This window comes from Lathyrus oleraceus, chromosome 3 (genome assembly GCF_024323335.1).
Source record: "Lathyrus oleraceus cultivar Zhongwan6 chromosome 3, CAAS_Psat_ZW6_1.0, whole genome shotgun sequence".
NCBI lineage: Eukaryota > Viridiplantae > Streptophyta > Magnoliopsida > Fabales > Fabaceae > Lathyrus > Lathyrus oleraceus.
Genome location: NC_066581.1, coordinates 77,131,400 through 77,148,724, shown reverse-complemented (window position 1 = coordinate 77,148,724; position 17,325 = coordinate 77,131,400). Strand labels below are relative to the sequence as shown.

Below are 17,325 nucleotides of genomic sequence, written 5' to 3'. Positions count from 1 at the left end.
TCAATAATGTATATTTATGTTATACAATGAACAATTCAATCTATTAATTTATAAAAAATAAATTTTAAAAAATGTAATATTTTAAAAAATATTTTTGAAAAATTTATTTTTAAAATACAAAAAAAAATCCATTTTTTTAATAAAACAAAATTGCCCGTTAACTTCCATCAATCCAAAAACTTAAAATCATCTCATATATTTTGAAAAATGATTTTTTTTTTTATAAAATAATTGAAAACTTAACGTTCGAGTTTTAAGTAATTCTAGAAATTAACTCGAAACCAAACACGGCCTAATTCTCTCTCGTGTCATCCTTGTCAGAACTTTATCTGTCAAAAATTACCCCCAAACGAAACCCTAACCAGTTTACGTTCTCAACTGGGAACCAAAGAGAAGCATCGGGGATTGAATTGCCCTAATAACATTAACTAATTAATGCGTGTTTGTGCTACACACTGTAACGAAGAAACATCGATCTTCGTTATCAACGATGGAGCTCTGGAACGGCGATGTATCGGAGCTGGAGGTTGGGAGTTCCGTCGAGTCATTCCAGAGGTTTTTGGCTTCTCAGAGAGAACTCTTACATAGTCAGATCGATCAGTTTCAGGAAATTATTGTCACGCAATGCAAACTCACCGGCGTCAATCCTCTCTCTCAAGAAATGGTGATTTCTCTCTTCTTCGAGTTGCTATGTATCCCTTACATCTGACATTTTTTGAACTATTTTATCTTAAATATCATGTTGATCCTCTTTTTTTTTGGCAATTACATGTAATAATTATTAGTAGTTGACAAAGGATAGATACTTATTAGCATAATGTAGCAAATTGGGCTTGCAATGTGGTTGGTTTATGGTAATTAATCCATTGAGTTTTGTTTCACGCGCATACGTTCACGCGCGCAAGCGCAGTTGCGCGCGTGGTACGCCAACCAAACACATTCCAGTTGTATATTTGCTTTTTTGTGCTAGTCAACTCTTTCAATGCATCATTATATAGTTTGATCTTGTCCAATTTTACTTCATATATTAATGATTTTTGTGTGTGCAGGCTGCTGGTGCTCTGTCAATAAAAATCGGTAAGTCTTCACTGGAATTTTATTTATATTTTTGAGAAAATTAATGAACATTAAAAATTGAAGTATGTGATTGCTTGTTTTATATTTTGAGCCTAAATTCCTGTGGAATTTTTAAATTTACTATTGTATTAGATATATCACCAATGTGGCTTACTATGCTGACATCTAACTTGACAACCCTTGTTCCATTGCATTATCATTTGCTATACTTCACACTTGGCTTATATCTAGACACAACACGACACTGCCTCGTTGACACCGATAATAAATTGAGAAAATGAAAATGACTGAGTGTAACCAAGATAGTTAATATCAAGATTTTATGCAAAATCGGGAAGAAGTGAAATGTAACACTAATCGTAATATTATATGAAAATTCTAAAACTCGAGAGCGCACACACACACACACACACACACACACATATATATATATATATATATATATATATATATATATATATATATATATATATATATATATATATATATATATATATATATATATATATATATATGTAACTACATGTGTAGGCATCGTGTTAGTTCTAAATAGGTGTTTCCCCATACTATATACATTTAAATTCATTCATAAGCATAATCGCAAAAACGTTTCGAAGATCGTAGATTCAACGATTAACAAGAGGAATGCCACCCGATTTCACCAAAATAAGATTCTGTGTAGACTCTTAATCGCTGAGGGCAAGCTAGAACGGCAACAACAATTGAGCCTTATCACATGAAGTGAGGGCAAGCATAATCGTATTCGTACCTAATTTTACGATTCAAATCGGAATTTTACTATCACGAACGTAACTGCACGTGTAGGTGCCGTGTCAGTTCTACATAGGTCTTTACCAGAACTATATTTCTTTCATAACATCTTAAAAACCATCAATTTGGTAATTGAACCCTTCATTTTAACAGATGGAATAAGTGGAGCAAGACATAAATGTTGTGTTTATGCCTCTTTCAGCCTTATTCTGAGCATTATTCGCACTAATTACAAATTTATTTACTTTTTGCTTCATGTCTTATATCTCTTTTTAATTCAAACTTGCAGGAAAAAGACCTAGGGATTTATTAAATCCAAAGGCTGTAAATTACATGCAATCAGTTTTTTCTATTAAAGATGCAATTAGTAAGAAAGAATCTCGGGAGATCAGTGCTTTATTTGGCGTAACAGTATCACAGGTTTGTATGCAGAAACATTTCCGATCCCGACCTTTTGTTGTTACTCATCTGTTTTGGATTGTTAGATTATTAGATTCACATTTATAATCATTACCCTTTTTCAGAACAAAAGGGACATATTTCACTTCAAATTTTGTTGTAAGATTACACATGTTGCCCTGTTCTCATGCACTAACTTTTATTAGTCTTTGTACTTCGGTTTAGGTGCGTGATTTTTTCACTAGTCAACGTTCAAGAGTGAGGAAACTAGTTCAGTTGTCAAGGGAGAAGGCATTAAAATCTAATTCTTGTGCCGAGTCTCTTGATGTGCAAATGAACTCTGATCCCGTGAGATCAATAAATCCAGCTCCCTTAAACTCAGATGGTGCCATCAATGTGGAAGAAGCATCCTGTTCAACACAGGAAGCAGCTCTTTCTGACCTGGACGACTTAGATAAACAATTTGTCGAGAACATTTTTGGACTAATGCAGAAAGAGGAAACATTTTGTGGACAGGAGAAGTTGATGGAGTGGATATTGTCAATACAGAACTTTTCCGTCTTGTTATGGTGTGTTATTTGTTTTTTCAAAAGCATTTTTGTTCGATAATAGTATTTATATTTTTCTGATTTCGTTTTATGGCTGTATACTTAGGTTTTTGACCGGAGGAGGTGCTATAACTTTAGCAAATTGGTTGACTAAAGCTGCTGTTGAAGAGCAAACGAGTGTACTGCTTCTTATCTTGAAGGTAAATCTTGATCATCTCGTTAATATGCTTTGTTTGCGTTATTTAAACCTGTACGTAGCTAAATACCACTATTAGACTTACTGGGTAACCGTTTTGCAGGTTCTTTGTCATTTGCCTTTACATAAGGCCCTTCCTGCACACATATCAGCTTTATTGCAGAGTGTTAATAGACTACGGTTCTACAGGACATCAGGTGTGATTTTTCTTTTTCCATGCCTAGTGTCCATCAAACTTGACATTGATTGTTCCTTATAATATCCCCTATCCCGGTGTCCCTCAGTATGGGTGTATTATGTATATTAACCTTAGGTTGTACCTTGATGGCAAGTGTTTGATCAATAACGACTACAGTTGAAGGATGTATAGTAGCAGTGTAGCATATTTTCTTATAGTAGGAAGTATTTTAACATGTCGTTAGCTTGTATTGTAGCCTGTTTACCCTAGCAAATTTTCTTACATTAACATGTCCGGTTCAAACTTCTCAGCCATGCTTGTTTCTTTGAGTTTCATATTCGTATATTTCTCTGTTTTCCTTTTCTGTGGGATGTTGGTTAGGAAAGTATTGCATGAGACTATTTTCATATTTTTGTAGTTGACAAATAGCTTGTTATTATTAATTTATGATATCGCTCATATTAGAAGTAGCAAGATAGAGAGGTGGAAGGGGGGTTGACAATTGAATCTAGTCCTTCATTTGATGCATTGCCAGTCTGTCACATTGTATCACATAGCCAATTAAGAGATGAAATGTTTTTTTTTTCTTTGAGCAATAAATGACACTTTTAGATTGATTTATGTAACTAATCACTTCAAGTTCTGTTGTTCTTTTTATCATTTTCTTAGATGATTGTAAATAGCTTCAAGTCTTAATTTGAAGGGTTGACAATTGAATCTAGTTATTCATTTGATTCATTGTCATTCTGTCACCTTGTATCACATAGCCAATTAAGAGATGAAATGTTTTCTTTTTTTTTTCTTCGAGCAATAGATGACACTTTTAGATTGATTTATGTAACTAATCACTTCAAGTTCTATTGTCCTTTTTATCATTTTCTTAGATGACTGTAAATAGCTTCAAGTCTTAATTTGAAGGGGTGCTGTTTAAAAATCTAATGATTATACTATATTACTATCTTTATAAACTTTTATGAATTATAGTCTCACTGATTTGAGGATCAGACATATCTAACAGGGCAAGGGTTTTGTTATCAAAGTGGAGCAAATTGTTAACAAGGAACCAAGCCATAAAGAAACCCAATGGTGTTAAGCCTTCCTATGATGGTCAAAAAGAGACGTTACTTTCTCAGAGGCAAGCTTATGTCTTGATCTCCTTTTGATACAGAATTTGTATGACCTTCTTTCTCAATTAGTATGATATTTATTTTTGCAGTATTGGTCAAATAATCGGCCCTGAATCATGGCATTTTAATGTTCCTGTAAGTGTCTTCTTAAACATACATTTCAGCTAGCAATGGTTTTTCAGTTTGCATGTTTCTTAGCTATTCTTTCTTTCTACCAGGAAGACATTCTTGCTCTCTCGAATGAGTTTTCAGATAATTTCAGGTTTGTGTTTGTTGGGGCTGATTGCTTTATTGCCTTTAGTCATCTTTTATCAAATAAGTTTCTCTGCCTACTAAATTTGTACAGATTTTGTGCCAATCTATTATAGTTGGTTCTCTTCACTTTTACTGGCTGTGAATTATGCTCAAATTTGTTTCTTTTTTGTTCAGGAAAATGGGATCTCAATCTGTGAAATTATCGCTGCCCAGCTCAGATGATTGTAATAAGAAACCTCCCCTTGGTGTATCTTCATCTCGTATCCTTCGAGTTTTTTTTTTGTTGACTACATATTGTTAACTGGTTCCTCAGAATGCTGATGGGTATCCTATCTATATTCTGCAAGCATATAAAATAACAAACACATAAAATTAAACGGATTAGGCAGAACTTGGATAATCTTTTGGAGTGACAATTGTGGGCTAATTTTCCTTCAGAAAACCAAACTCAGTGGCTCCCTCTTGCAATGACTAAAATAATTTGATCCTGCAACTTCTCTCCTTGCAACTCTTTCTTAACAACCAACTGTTTTTTTATGAAAACATACTGAGTTTTTCAGCACAGGACAATTACCAATTTTTTGAAGTTCGAAGGACCAATTCTTTATCTATATATTACTTGGGATTATTTTCATGAAACTAGCCGGATAAAGAATAGAAATGGAATAAGCCCCCAATTTGATATTTGAAAAACTTCAGAGTATTGAAGGACTTCCAGAATATCATTTTGGTTTTCGAAAGATTTGTAACATCAAACTGGTCCTCTACTTAGAATCTTTGTTTACGAAACAATATTAGTTCGCCTACAATAAAGCATAGCATTTTTGACTATTTAGATGTCAAAACAGCATTCTATAGGTGCTAAAATAATGATTTGCTCAATAAATTTGTCAGCTGTTCATGTTAGCTGTTGAATAATGGAAAATGTCAACTTTAACCTATCTCAGAATCTAGAGAGCGCAGAAAAGTGCAATTGGTGGAACAGCCAGGATCGATGAGTAGAAGTCCACATGTGGCAAGGTCAGGGTCGGTAAGTCAAGGCCGTCCTATGTCCGCCGATGATATCCAGAAAGCAAAAATGCGTGCGTTATTTATGCAGAGTAAGCATGGGAAAACTGCTTTGAAAGAAAATAAAGAAGCAAAAATCAGAAGTCTGAGTAAATCTCCGAAGGCCAGTATTGCCGTTTGCTCTTCTAAAGTTCCAGCGCCACTCAAAATTGAAGAAGAGAAGAAGCCTCTGTTGTTTTCCTCTAAAACCACTAATAGGCTGGAAGCTTCTTATTCTAAACTGACAACGGATTTGAAGGAAACTCTCGCGGAGAAGTGCAAGAGGGTGAAAATCTTCTGGAAAACACCAGCAGGTACATTTGCATATTTTTGTTGGTTCTATCAATTCATGCCTATTAGGATATAGAAAAATTGGTAAAATTCATTGACTGCCAAAAAAAAAAGCTTGAAAGACTGAGAACAGACCGTATTAAGAGGTATGTTGTCGTTGAGATTTAAAGAGGTATATGCAGTAAAATCCCTGCACATTTTCTGGGAGGATAATTCAGAGGCTTCTCTGCAACTCTGATGCTAACTCTGCTGACCCATTGTCTTTTTGCTGTTTTTATTACTTTATTATACAAATGTTAAATAGAACAAAAGCCTTGATCTAACCTTATGTTATGTTAGTAACTTGGGTCCATATTGTCCATTTGTACATGTTCCTACAAGGTGTTCATGAGATTTATAGAAGTTTGCTGTCAAATCCGTCTCTTGGAATTTGATATCCAAATAATAACACTGATTTGCTCAAGGATTTTAGGACCATCCATTATCTCTCAAACATCCGTTAGTGGTTCAATTTGAATATTTTCCCCATGCATTATTACTAATTGTGGGATAGTTCTAAATATGTAATTATTAATACACTATTTTGGATTTTGTAATTGACTATAACGAGCTATGATAAATCACTAAAAGGGGATCACAAGGATGAAGAGGGTCATTTTTTTAATACCAATTATCAGTAGCTTGTTAATTACTATCCAATTTTCTTATAAAAACAATTCAGTTATATTGCAATCAGCTGCTCTCTGTTCCATTGCCCAAGGAGTAAAGGTTCAGACATAGATAGATGAGTTTGGTTTAGGCATGAATTAGCAGTATAAATCCATGTTTTCAATCTTCGTTTCCAAGCAAAGTAATGTTGAAATTCCATACATTGCTACTGATGCGTAAGTGTGATTGTATGGGGTGCTTTGGTCAAAATAAAAGATGCAATAACAACCAAGCCTTATCCTACTAAGTGGAGTTGGTTACATGATCAAACTACGACATATTCATTTCGTTAATCTGAGATATTTTTAATAGTTTTTCTAAGTCTTTTTCTATCTCTAGTTCTTTGACCACTCTCTGTCTAACCTACTCTCCTTAAAACAAAATCCACCTGTCTTCTCTCTACATGTCCAAATTACCTAAACCTATTTTCCACCATTTTTTTATTATAGGTGCTACCCATCGTGCTCTTTAATATTGTCATTTCTATTCTTATATCTAGTCTAGTCTTGCAACAACTCCAACACATCATGTCTGCCACACTATATTTTTGCTACACTGAATTTTTGTTGTGTTGATTCTTAATCGTCCAACCTTCTGTCCCTTACAACATTACACGTTTTACAACTGTCTAGTAAAACTTTTCCTTTGGCTTTAGCGGCGGTTCTTCTGTGTCACATAAAATTCCTTAGGCTTTTCTCCATTTCAACCACCCAACTTGAATTCAATAATTTTAGGTCTCCCTCTATTTCTCCATTGTTTTGTAATATGGACCCAAGATATTTAAACCATGTAACTTGTAGTACAATATGATCTCCAACTCTCCAACTGTAACCTCTAGGTTATAAATGCTTCTCCTTTTGTTAAATTTATATTTCATATAATCCATCTTACTTCTCCATAGGCAAAAGTCATATACTTCTAAAACTTGTCTCCAAGTCTCTAATCTCTCATTTCATTCTCTTTGACTCTCCAAGTAGGATTAATCATCTGAAAAAAATATACATCTCGATGTTAGTTCTTGGATTTGTTCTTAAATATATTTAAAATTAAAGTAAAAAGGTAAGGGTTAGAGATGAACCTTGGGGCAATCATTTTTGTATGGAAAAATTGTCCGTCTCTCCACCTTGTCTGCAAACTAGCCAGCACCCTTCATCCCAAATAAAAGATGAAATTATGCAATTATGAATTGAATAAACAATCAACTTAGTTTTTAAGTATCATTCTCTTTGATTGGTTCTTAAGTATCTAATAAGTAGTCCCTAAAGTATATAAAATGTATCAATTTAGTCCAGAAGGTATATGAAATTCCGTTATGTTAGTCCTTAACATCTTAATAGTAGTGACTAAGTTGACAAATTTTATATAATTTAAGCCTATTTATGTGCTTATGAGCAGGGTTGTCAATTGTGGAAAGCGGAAAATGACTGATTGTTAAAATTCTGCTATGCGACCATTTGACAATATTCCCTCCGTTCCTTTTTAAGTGTCATTTTTTGACTTTTTACACGTATCAAGAAAACTAATCATTATTATTACTTTTCAAACAATAATTCTCCTTTTACCTATAATACCCTTGATCATTTATTACATTCATTTTACTTTTTCTCTCTCTGTAATAATTACCTAGGGGTAATTTTGACAAAAGTGCAGTTAATACTATCTTGAACTTTGCAAGTGACAATTAAAAAAGAACAATTTTTTTTCAAAAAATTGACACTTAAAAAGGAACGGAGGGAGTAATTTGTACTAAATAGCTTATCGTGGGGCCAATAATGGTATGTCCACATTTTGTTGAGCTATATCAGTAGCTGCCATAATGGCTATTTGACAACATTGCTTTAGCGACTAAATTTGAAAGATTATGATATTTTAGGGATTATATTGATGGTTTATTCATTATTCATTTCTTGAAATATGACAGTTTTTTTTTTCTTTCCCGACCCTGTTGAAGTCAGAATAAGCATTCACGAGGACACTCTTTAAAGATAATATTTCTATACACGGTATTACCCAATCAAACAAGTATTGCATTTGGGTATTTTATTTTGTGATTTGCAGTCATGATCACAGATTGGGTTGGATTATTGGTTCTTTATCTGCGCTGTGATGGGATTATGGTTTAATTCATGAAATCAGTTTTTTATGGTTTAATTCATGAAGTCTGCTTTGCATGTTTTTACTACAAAGCAGATCAGGCAACTGAATGTTGTTACAAGTGTTGGGTAATATGTGTAGGTTTAAAGTCGGTGCTATTTGTAAATTACATACTACAGTCATAAGACTTCCAGCAAAGTACCAATCCAATCTTGAGGCATTCTTGGCATCTATGACTATTATTGTTGGCTGTAATATTAAGACACTAAACAGCAAACGGTTGTTCATTTCTTTTGGTAACTTGTGTGCTACATTCTGGTCTATGATTCAACTACAAGCCTTGAAAACCTCATGACGGGCTGTATGTTAATATTACCGGTGCCCGCCAGCAACATTTGCTTTTATTCCTTTTCCACTTCTGATAGAACACATTTAGTTTGCTTCTTTTGGAACTTTGATTATTCATTACCAAGTTCATTATGAAGTTTGTAAATCCCATAATTTATAAATAAAATGGGCAAATGATCTGATGGAGGCAATTGTTTATATTGATATTTACATGGTCACAGGTCATGGATACGTTTGTAGCCATCCTTAATGAAAATACGCTTTAGATATTTTATTTTTCCTGTCATTTTCATTTTTGTATTTGGCCGTGGTGCCTATTGCTCCATTGCATCCACTCATACATTGTGAGGCACTCCTGTAAAAAGTGGATTTGCCGTATAAAATTTGCTGTTGCTGTTGGTTTTGTATTCTAATGTTTTGTTACTCCCAAATCAATGACTTTCTTTAAATTCCTGTTTTGTTTTCTTCGGTTTTCAAATCTTTCTTTTTTGGTTCCCTTTCCTTTTTTTGCAGAGGTAAAACTCAACGATAGGTGGAGAGTTGGTGCTGGTCAAAATAGCAAAGAGGTTCATATCCAAGAAAACAGAAACCGCAGGGACAAAGAAGCTATTTATCAGACAGCACGAGAAATGCCCTCTAACCCCAAGGAGCCTTGGGATTTTGAAATGGACTATGACGACTCTTTGACACTGGAAATTCCTATTGAACAGCTACCAGATAGTGATGATCCAGAAATAGTAGATGCATCCAATGAAGTTGAAAATGCAACTCACCCTGCTGTTCAAGGGGTGTCCTCATCTTCAGCCAGTAATGCAGCCACTGCTGAACCTGATTTAGAGTTGCTGGCCGTACTGCTAAAAAATCCAGACTTGGTATTTGCCTTAACTTCTGGACAAATTGGCAACATCTCAAATGAGGAAACCTTGAAGCTGCTTGACATGATCAAGAGAGGCAGCGTGAACACAGGATTAAGTGAAAATGCAAATAGAAACTACGGTACTAGTTCAATGGCCCCTGAGAAGGTGGAAGTTTCTCTCCCATCTCCAACCCCTTCAAGCAATCCAAGCACGGTGCGTGATTTGAGTTCGTACTGCAACAACTATTTGTCAAAGATCTTATCATGTCTTATGTGTCCTATCAGAGTGCCATGCACTCTCCACTGTAGCCATGTTGGCTTGTGTTTGTTGAGTGTTGAGAGCACATAGTACTTGTAGCATGGGGTGTTTGGGGAAAATGGTTTTTTTCAGTGATAGCCCAAATTGAGATCGAAATGAATTAGTTTATTGTTTTATTTAGTATTTCACCAAGATGTTTCATTGCCAAGTTCTTGGATGCCACGGAAAAAGTATTCTATATTAACAAATAGCCAATTTAGAGTAACAATCAATGGGTTAGTTTCTTAGACTTCCGTACTGCAAATAGTGTTTAGTTTCCTTGCAGTATTTTGCTTGTATTATAGAGTAGGCAAATTGGTTTGGTGCTTGTCTCTTTAATTTATGGTGCTGACATCCTTAGCATGACCAAAAATGCATGAAGGACCCCACACTATTTCCTTACAATTGTTGGCGTACTAAAATTTTGAAAACCATTAATACAATCATTAAATATTAAAAATATTATTGATTAACTGCATTAACTGATGGCTTCCTATTTTTCAACTTTTCAGAGTGGATGCAGCATAGAAGCACCAAAGAATCCTTTTACAAGGCAAAACTTAGCACCCGATAGACGAAGTTTCCAGAGCTCTTCTTCAATTGCAACTGCCAACTTATCATCTCAGATTTCAGCAACTAGTACTACAGTAAGGCAACAACATACATTTGTTCCGTTTTCAAAGCAGCTCCCTGGCACAGCAGTTTCCACATATTCACTACCTCAGGCAAATAATAATATTCATGAAAAACAACCACTTCACTCTCTTTCCTCAGTCTATGCACAAACACCATTCTCTGATAGAGGTTTAGCTATGAACAACTCAATCACTGCCGATGTCTCTCCAGTTGGCACACATACACATGCAATGCGGGTTGATGGCATAAGTAATATAAAACCAGTAGCACCTAATTCTACTATGCAAGAGGGTTTGCCTAATTCATTCCCACAATCCTTCACGTTGAACTCACCAACAACATCACGCACAGCCGCACAACAACAAAGAAATACGCATATGATGCCCCACCAGCCCCATTTTTCTGAACCATCTTACCATGACACTGTCCGTCCTTATCAACCACAGTTCGAAAAATCAGTTCCTGCATCAGATTACCGGAGAGTTAGGCAGGATATGCCACCGAGTTATCATTCTCAACGAAATCATGATAACTATAACACATTGGTTGGGGGATCCATGCCATCTGGTTCTTGGGATAGAAACAATCATGAAAGAGGGGGATTTGAAACATGGAGTCCAGAGAATAGTCCAACTAGGAATCCTAGGTATGTTCAAGGTAGGAATCTCCCAGATTCCAGAACGAATCATGTAAGAAATAATAGACCTGAATGGTCAAGGCAGCGGGGTTCTTCTGGGCATTGGAACCCTGGTAGGCATGAGAACAGAAAGTGGAATGATCAGAGACGATAATATAAGTATTGAGACGATTTGGTCTATGCGGTTCAATCAGGCCCTTAACTTGCTGGATGTATAGAGTTGGATTCTGATAACAATAATTTTTCTTTGGTTTACGGAATCTAAATTGATTGTTGGATAAGGATGACTTCTTTTTAGTTGATAAAGTGAGCGCGGTTGCATCGCTTTGAATGCCGTGCTTTTGACTTGGGTGTCGATTATTTAAGAAGTTCAACTTTTACCCTTCCAAAAAGGATTGGGTGTGCTTTACTCTCACTCATGAATCTGAAGCTTAGTTCGGTACTTTTGGTAACTTTTACATTTTAGAATCTATATAATTTGTGAGCCCGATTTTATATTTTGTTTTTACCTGCCTAAAAAAATATATTAACATTTTCATTACAAAGTTACTGTTAAGACGATAATATTACTGCCTGTCACATCAATTTTAGCCTGTATCTCTTTTGTTCCGACCCATAACCCAAAACACAACCAACCAAGGGAAAAAGATTAGGGGATTGCCCAAGAGCCACCTTAAAAAATCCGAAAACCGAAAACGTCCTTTTGAATATTACATAAGTTATTCTTCAGAGATTTTTCATACATACCAATAGATATCAAAACACTTTGTAAGTATTTATTTTATGATTTAATGGATATTACAAAAATTAACTTCCGTATTAACTCTGGAGTATGTATGTCAAGTTTGAGGCTAATCTATAGGATATTTTTTAACCTCATGATAATGTATTTATTTTATGATTTAATGGATACTACAAAAATTAACTTCTGTATTAACTCTTAGGACATTAAATTTCTCTTATGGATATTATTTTTAATAAATCATATATTGATCACAAAATACAATTAAAATGGACATTATTTTTAATAAATCATATATTGATCACAAAATACAATTAAAATGTCATATAATTCAATCAAACCACACACTTATGTAATTCAATCAAAATGTCACATATAAGTCATACATTATTCACAAAATACAAACTAAAATATAAACAAAAAGTCAACTATCCGACCCCCGTTCCTTCTCTGTCTCTTGTATTGCAAGACATTATGTGCATCGACTATCATGACCTCCACAGTGGTCCTTCCAGGAGTGTCTTTCTGAAACTCTTCTCTCCCTGTACTTGCTTTTATAATAGGCACAACATACTGACATGCAGGTAACACATCAACGTCATGATATGACCTCACTTGTTTCTCCTATAATATTTTCTAATGAGTTGGCTTAGATGACTCTCCCTATACATCGAGTGTCAAGTAAGTATTTGACACTCTGAAAAATCATTGGATATAGTCACTCCATGGATGTAGGAGGGATGACTCATCATCAAGTGTAATAGACATCTCACCAATCAAAAGATAGAATCAAGAAGTCTTTGAATGTCATATCTCGATGAAAGTAGACAATAAATCATGGTTAATAAAGATATATTCAGTCCTGGATATCAGATAGCTGCATGACATTCATAAACCATGGTTTATCAAGTTATGATAGCTTTATAATCATCGTACCATGGTTCATACATTTCAATGCCCTGAGATGCTATAAAAAAATACATCAACATCAGAATGTTCTAATCGTATAACACATGTTTAAAAGAATAAATACATAATTATTTTATGTTTCCATCCCACACGTGCTTGACAACATGATTTACATACAGGCAACATAGTTAGGTGTTTGAGAGGTCTTCTAGATAAACATCAGGAACAACATCGACATGTTGGATTTTTTGGGGCATTAAAGGCAACAACATTGAACTCATGTCTCTCGGATGATGATGTCGGAGACATGTGAACAACGAAAGACGATGCTTCAACATCAAACGAATTGGTACCAACGACCGAACGAAAGAGTCTAGCTCTTTTCCTACGAACGAAAGCATGCTGGGCCATTATATCATGTCCCAATCTATGTACGTTGTCAGACATTTTATCTGTAATTACATTAGAAAAATCATATCATGATCAAAGAAGCCAAATCTAGGGAACATAACAGGAAAAATCAGAAAAGTAATGCAGAACAACAAATTTGAAAGTTAATTCCCGCAATGCAGAATAATAAAATGCGGAAGTTAACTTTTGTATCCTCCTGAAACCAGAAAACAAAGGAATATAACATTGTCAAATGTTCTAAATTCAAAAAATATACATACATGCCTCACTAAACAACCTATTATGCATCATAATGCACCATAAACAACCTATTATGCATTTAATTTTAAACTAATGCATCAAAAACCAATTAGGTATGGCCGCCAGGGGTGAACTGTTCAATAAGGTCTGAGTCAAATTTCGTAATTCACACCATCTATCACACGTGACTACGAGGTGATTGAAGAACAATGGTCCACAAAAGCAATCAAAGAGGAATAACTTCATTCACGATGGAAGAATGATCCATCCTTTTCTGTTCCACGTTTTAGGAAACTCTCTCAACCCATCCCTTTCTGTTCCACGTTTTAGGAAAATCTCTCAATCCTTTAGTTCAAATCCAAATAACTTATTTATATATATATATATATATATATATATATAGAGAGAGAGAGATATCATATAACTATTGATTGTTAATTGTTTTGAGCCATCAAATTAAAAAAATTAATGGTTAAGATGTGGAGTAACAATTAATAACTTATTCTTGAAGTATATATATATATATATATATATATATATATATATATATATATATATATATATATATATATAATGTTGGAGAATAGGAAAAACTCTCAAATTGACAAAAATACACCGACAATAGTTCTCCACAACCCATACATGGACGAACTCTATATATATATTCAAACATCCCAAGCTCTCAATAGAACATGAAGTATACAAAAAAACAAAAAATACAGAAAACTATTAGAATCAGACCTTAAGCTAACACAAAAATATTGGTTACTTTTATTATACCTTGAATTAACACAAAAATACACAAAACTATTAGAACCAGACCTTAAAATATTCTAATCAAACCTTGATTTAACTCAAAATAATATAATATTAGAATCAGAATTATAAAATAAAATTATATTATAATATTAATCATAATTATAAAAACCAATATTGTAGATTCCTTTCAATTTTAAGAATAATTTTACAATTTTGTTAATTTCAGCTACCAAATTGACAAACCTCAAGAATTCAATAATGATAATAATATAATCATAATTCTTTCTTCTTATGAAGTTTTTGTGAATTAATAAGAAGAAAAAAAAAAGTAATTAGTTGAGAACTTACAACAACACTTGCAGTAACATCATCAAATCCAGTAAAAGCTGAAGCAATACAAAAAGAATCTGCATCAAATCAAAAGACAAAAATTATAAGGATACGAACGACCAAAATCAATTGAAATTGATAAAACCGAATAGATTGAGTTCTTGACGACTTCTCTTGTGAGATTTCTCTTGTGTATGATTTCTAAGCATCTGTAAACTTTTAAATAAACCTATCACTAAGCATATGAATATTAATACTGAAAAATAGTATATGCGTTGATTTTTTAAAATAGTATTTGGGTCGATTCTGCAATATTCAGGGCAGATCCTAATTTTTTAGAGGTCCAGGGCAAATAACTAGACCCCTAATGATTTTTTAAAAAAGAAATTTCTTATATTCTACACCCACTTCTATATAAAATCTTTGTATTAACTACAACTGCTTCATCCTCCACTTAATACTCCGAAAACTTTTTTCATAAGTGTAAATAAATAGTAAAAATAATATTATGACTAATCTTTATATAGTTAATCATAAATTAAAATTACTAAATTAAGATTATAAGTTAGTTACGGTAGAAATCTTAGATAATGGAATATCCTTAAAAAAGATTATAATTTATTTAATATAATATTAAATATATATTTTATTTTTTAAAAAATAAAATGAGACCCCTTAATTTGGAGGTCCTGAGCTAAAGAATGTCTTGCTCTTTCTCAGGACCGACCCAAACAGTGTCCTGCTGATTTTTGTTTTCGTAATACTTGAAAAGATAAGACATGAAAGAAGAAAACATGAATGAAATAAAAAAAATAATGGAATCGACCCACAATCTTAAGAGAGGAATATGAAATATAGCATATAAAATTTTATATAATATGGGATATGGAAGAGACTCGATTTAGGATTTGAATCAATTTTCCTACCGATGAATTACAGTTCCCCATATGTTGCATATAAAAAAATAAACCTAATGATGGTATAATATTTTGTCTAATTAAAAATTGATTTTAATTAAGTGACCCATTATAATAATTGTGGTGGGGAAATGACCAGGCATGAAAAATGACATTAGATTTGTTTTAATTTGGATATGAAAGTATAATGATAGGTATTAACTTTCTTATTATTATAGTAGAAGATTATGATTAAATAAATTTAAAAATTGAAAATAACATAATAATAACATCAATTGACTAAAGCAAATAAGGGGTGGGGTGTAAAGGAAATTAAGTCGGTCTTTTACAAACCTTAATCTTTTACATAACTTACCATTTTTTAACCAAAACAATTTTAGAAACCTTTTATTCAACTAGTAAATATTATTCAATTATATATTTTCTTAAGTATTTGTGTCGATAATCGATAATTCTTAATGTTTTATTGTTGGTTATAACGATCTAGTTCACTTGCTGAAATTGGTCAACTACAAGATAATTATAAGAAAGAAGCCACCAATGGAAAGCATTCAATCATATGTTCCCAAAAAAATAAGCTATTGAGACACCGACCAATACTAAAAACAAAAGAGTTGATAATGTCGAAATGATCATAAACACTACAATGGACACCACTAGCGATTAAATCAAGGTCTCAACAATGGATTCTGAAAAACTAAAGCAGAGGACACATTAGATTATGAATTTTTGAACCACGATTTTGAGAATGGAGAGGTCAAAAACACGTTGGAAAATGTGATGGTTTCCAATGATAAAATAGTGAATATATAATACTTAGTTTAAGTAGTTGTCAATGCACACAACAATAGATTTAATGATCCTCCACACAAGATTGCATGTGATGAGCTTTCTAGATCTATTTCACGGGAAGATGAAGAAGAGCAACAAATAGAAACTGAGGACAATGAACCTTTCATTAATGTGACTGAAAAATGGAGATGGAAGGATAGATCTCAAGATGTTAAAACAAACATGCATATGTGTTCCAAGGAAAATGATAAGTTGTTGCACATTACCTATGATGCATCACTCTAACCTCTAATGTACTAAAGTTAGATTTTCCCACCTCTTTCGAATTTCAAAAATTAGAGACATCCTGTAAACAAATCATCTCCGATCACTGAAACAAAGAAGTGCTAGGTTTCCCCATTATTGTTCTTGCCATCAAACACAAAACTTTGAAGCATATTCTAAGACTTGGAATAGAGAAATGATTGGATATGTGAAAGGAATTCCTCTTTAGTTGGAGAGAGAAAGAAGGAGAAACATTAACAATTATAGAAAATAGAATTGAAAGTACGTGAGTATTTTTTGGTGAATTTATGGATGGAAGAAAGAGAAATTTTCTCTTGATATTATAGCCAACCATTGTAGCATGCATATTCATTATAAATACTTCATTTTATTTCATTTTCTAACATCAGAGAGTGAAAAGCCTTTTTTGAGATACATATCCAAAAGAGAGTTTATCCACCATATTTGTTGGTGAGAGTTGTAATAATCATTGTG

General features: G+C 33.3%; 1 protein-coding gene and 1 long non-coding RNA gene across 2 annotated transcripts; one reads left to right on the top strand and one right to left on the bottom strand.

The window, feature by feature from the left end:
- Positions 1-275: 275 nt before the first annotated feature.
- On the top strand, positions 276-11,963 carry LOC127132706 (homeobox protein LUMINIDEPENDENS). Its single transcript, XM_051061671.1, has 13 exons — positions 276-664; positions 1,050-1,077; positions 2,138-2,268; positions 2,473-2,816; positions 2,902-2,995; positions 3,095-3,188; positions 4,175-4,304; positions 4,386-4,431; positions 4,515-4,558; positions 4,726-4,811; positions 5,499-5,912; positions 9,553-10,109; positions 10,706-11,963. Exons 1-13 carry the CDS (start codon positions 491-493, stop codon positions 11,618-11,620), a joined length of 3,057 nt encoding a protein of 1,018 aa, XP_050917628.1. The 5' UTR covers positions 276-490; the 3' UTR covers positions 11,621-11,963.
- Positions 11,964-13,266: 1,303 nt separating this feature from the next.
- On the bottom strand, positions 13,267-16,963 carry LOC127132705 (uncharacterized). Its single transcript, XR_007806803.1, has 3 exons — positions 16,833-16,963; positions 14,876-14,934; positions 13,267-13,569 (listed from the first exon to the last, which is right to left on the bottom strand). It is a non-coding gene; the product is annotated as an uncharacterized LOC127132705 (long non-coding RNA).
- Between the last annotated feature and the right edge of the window lie 362 nt (positions 16,964-17,325).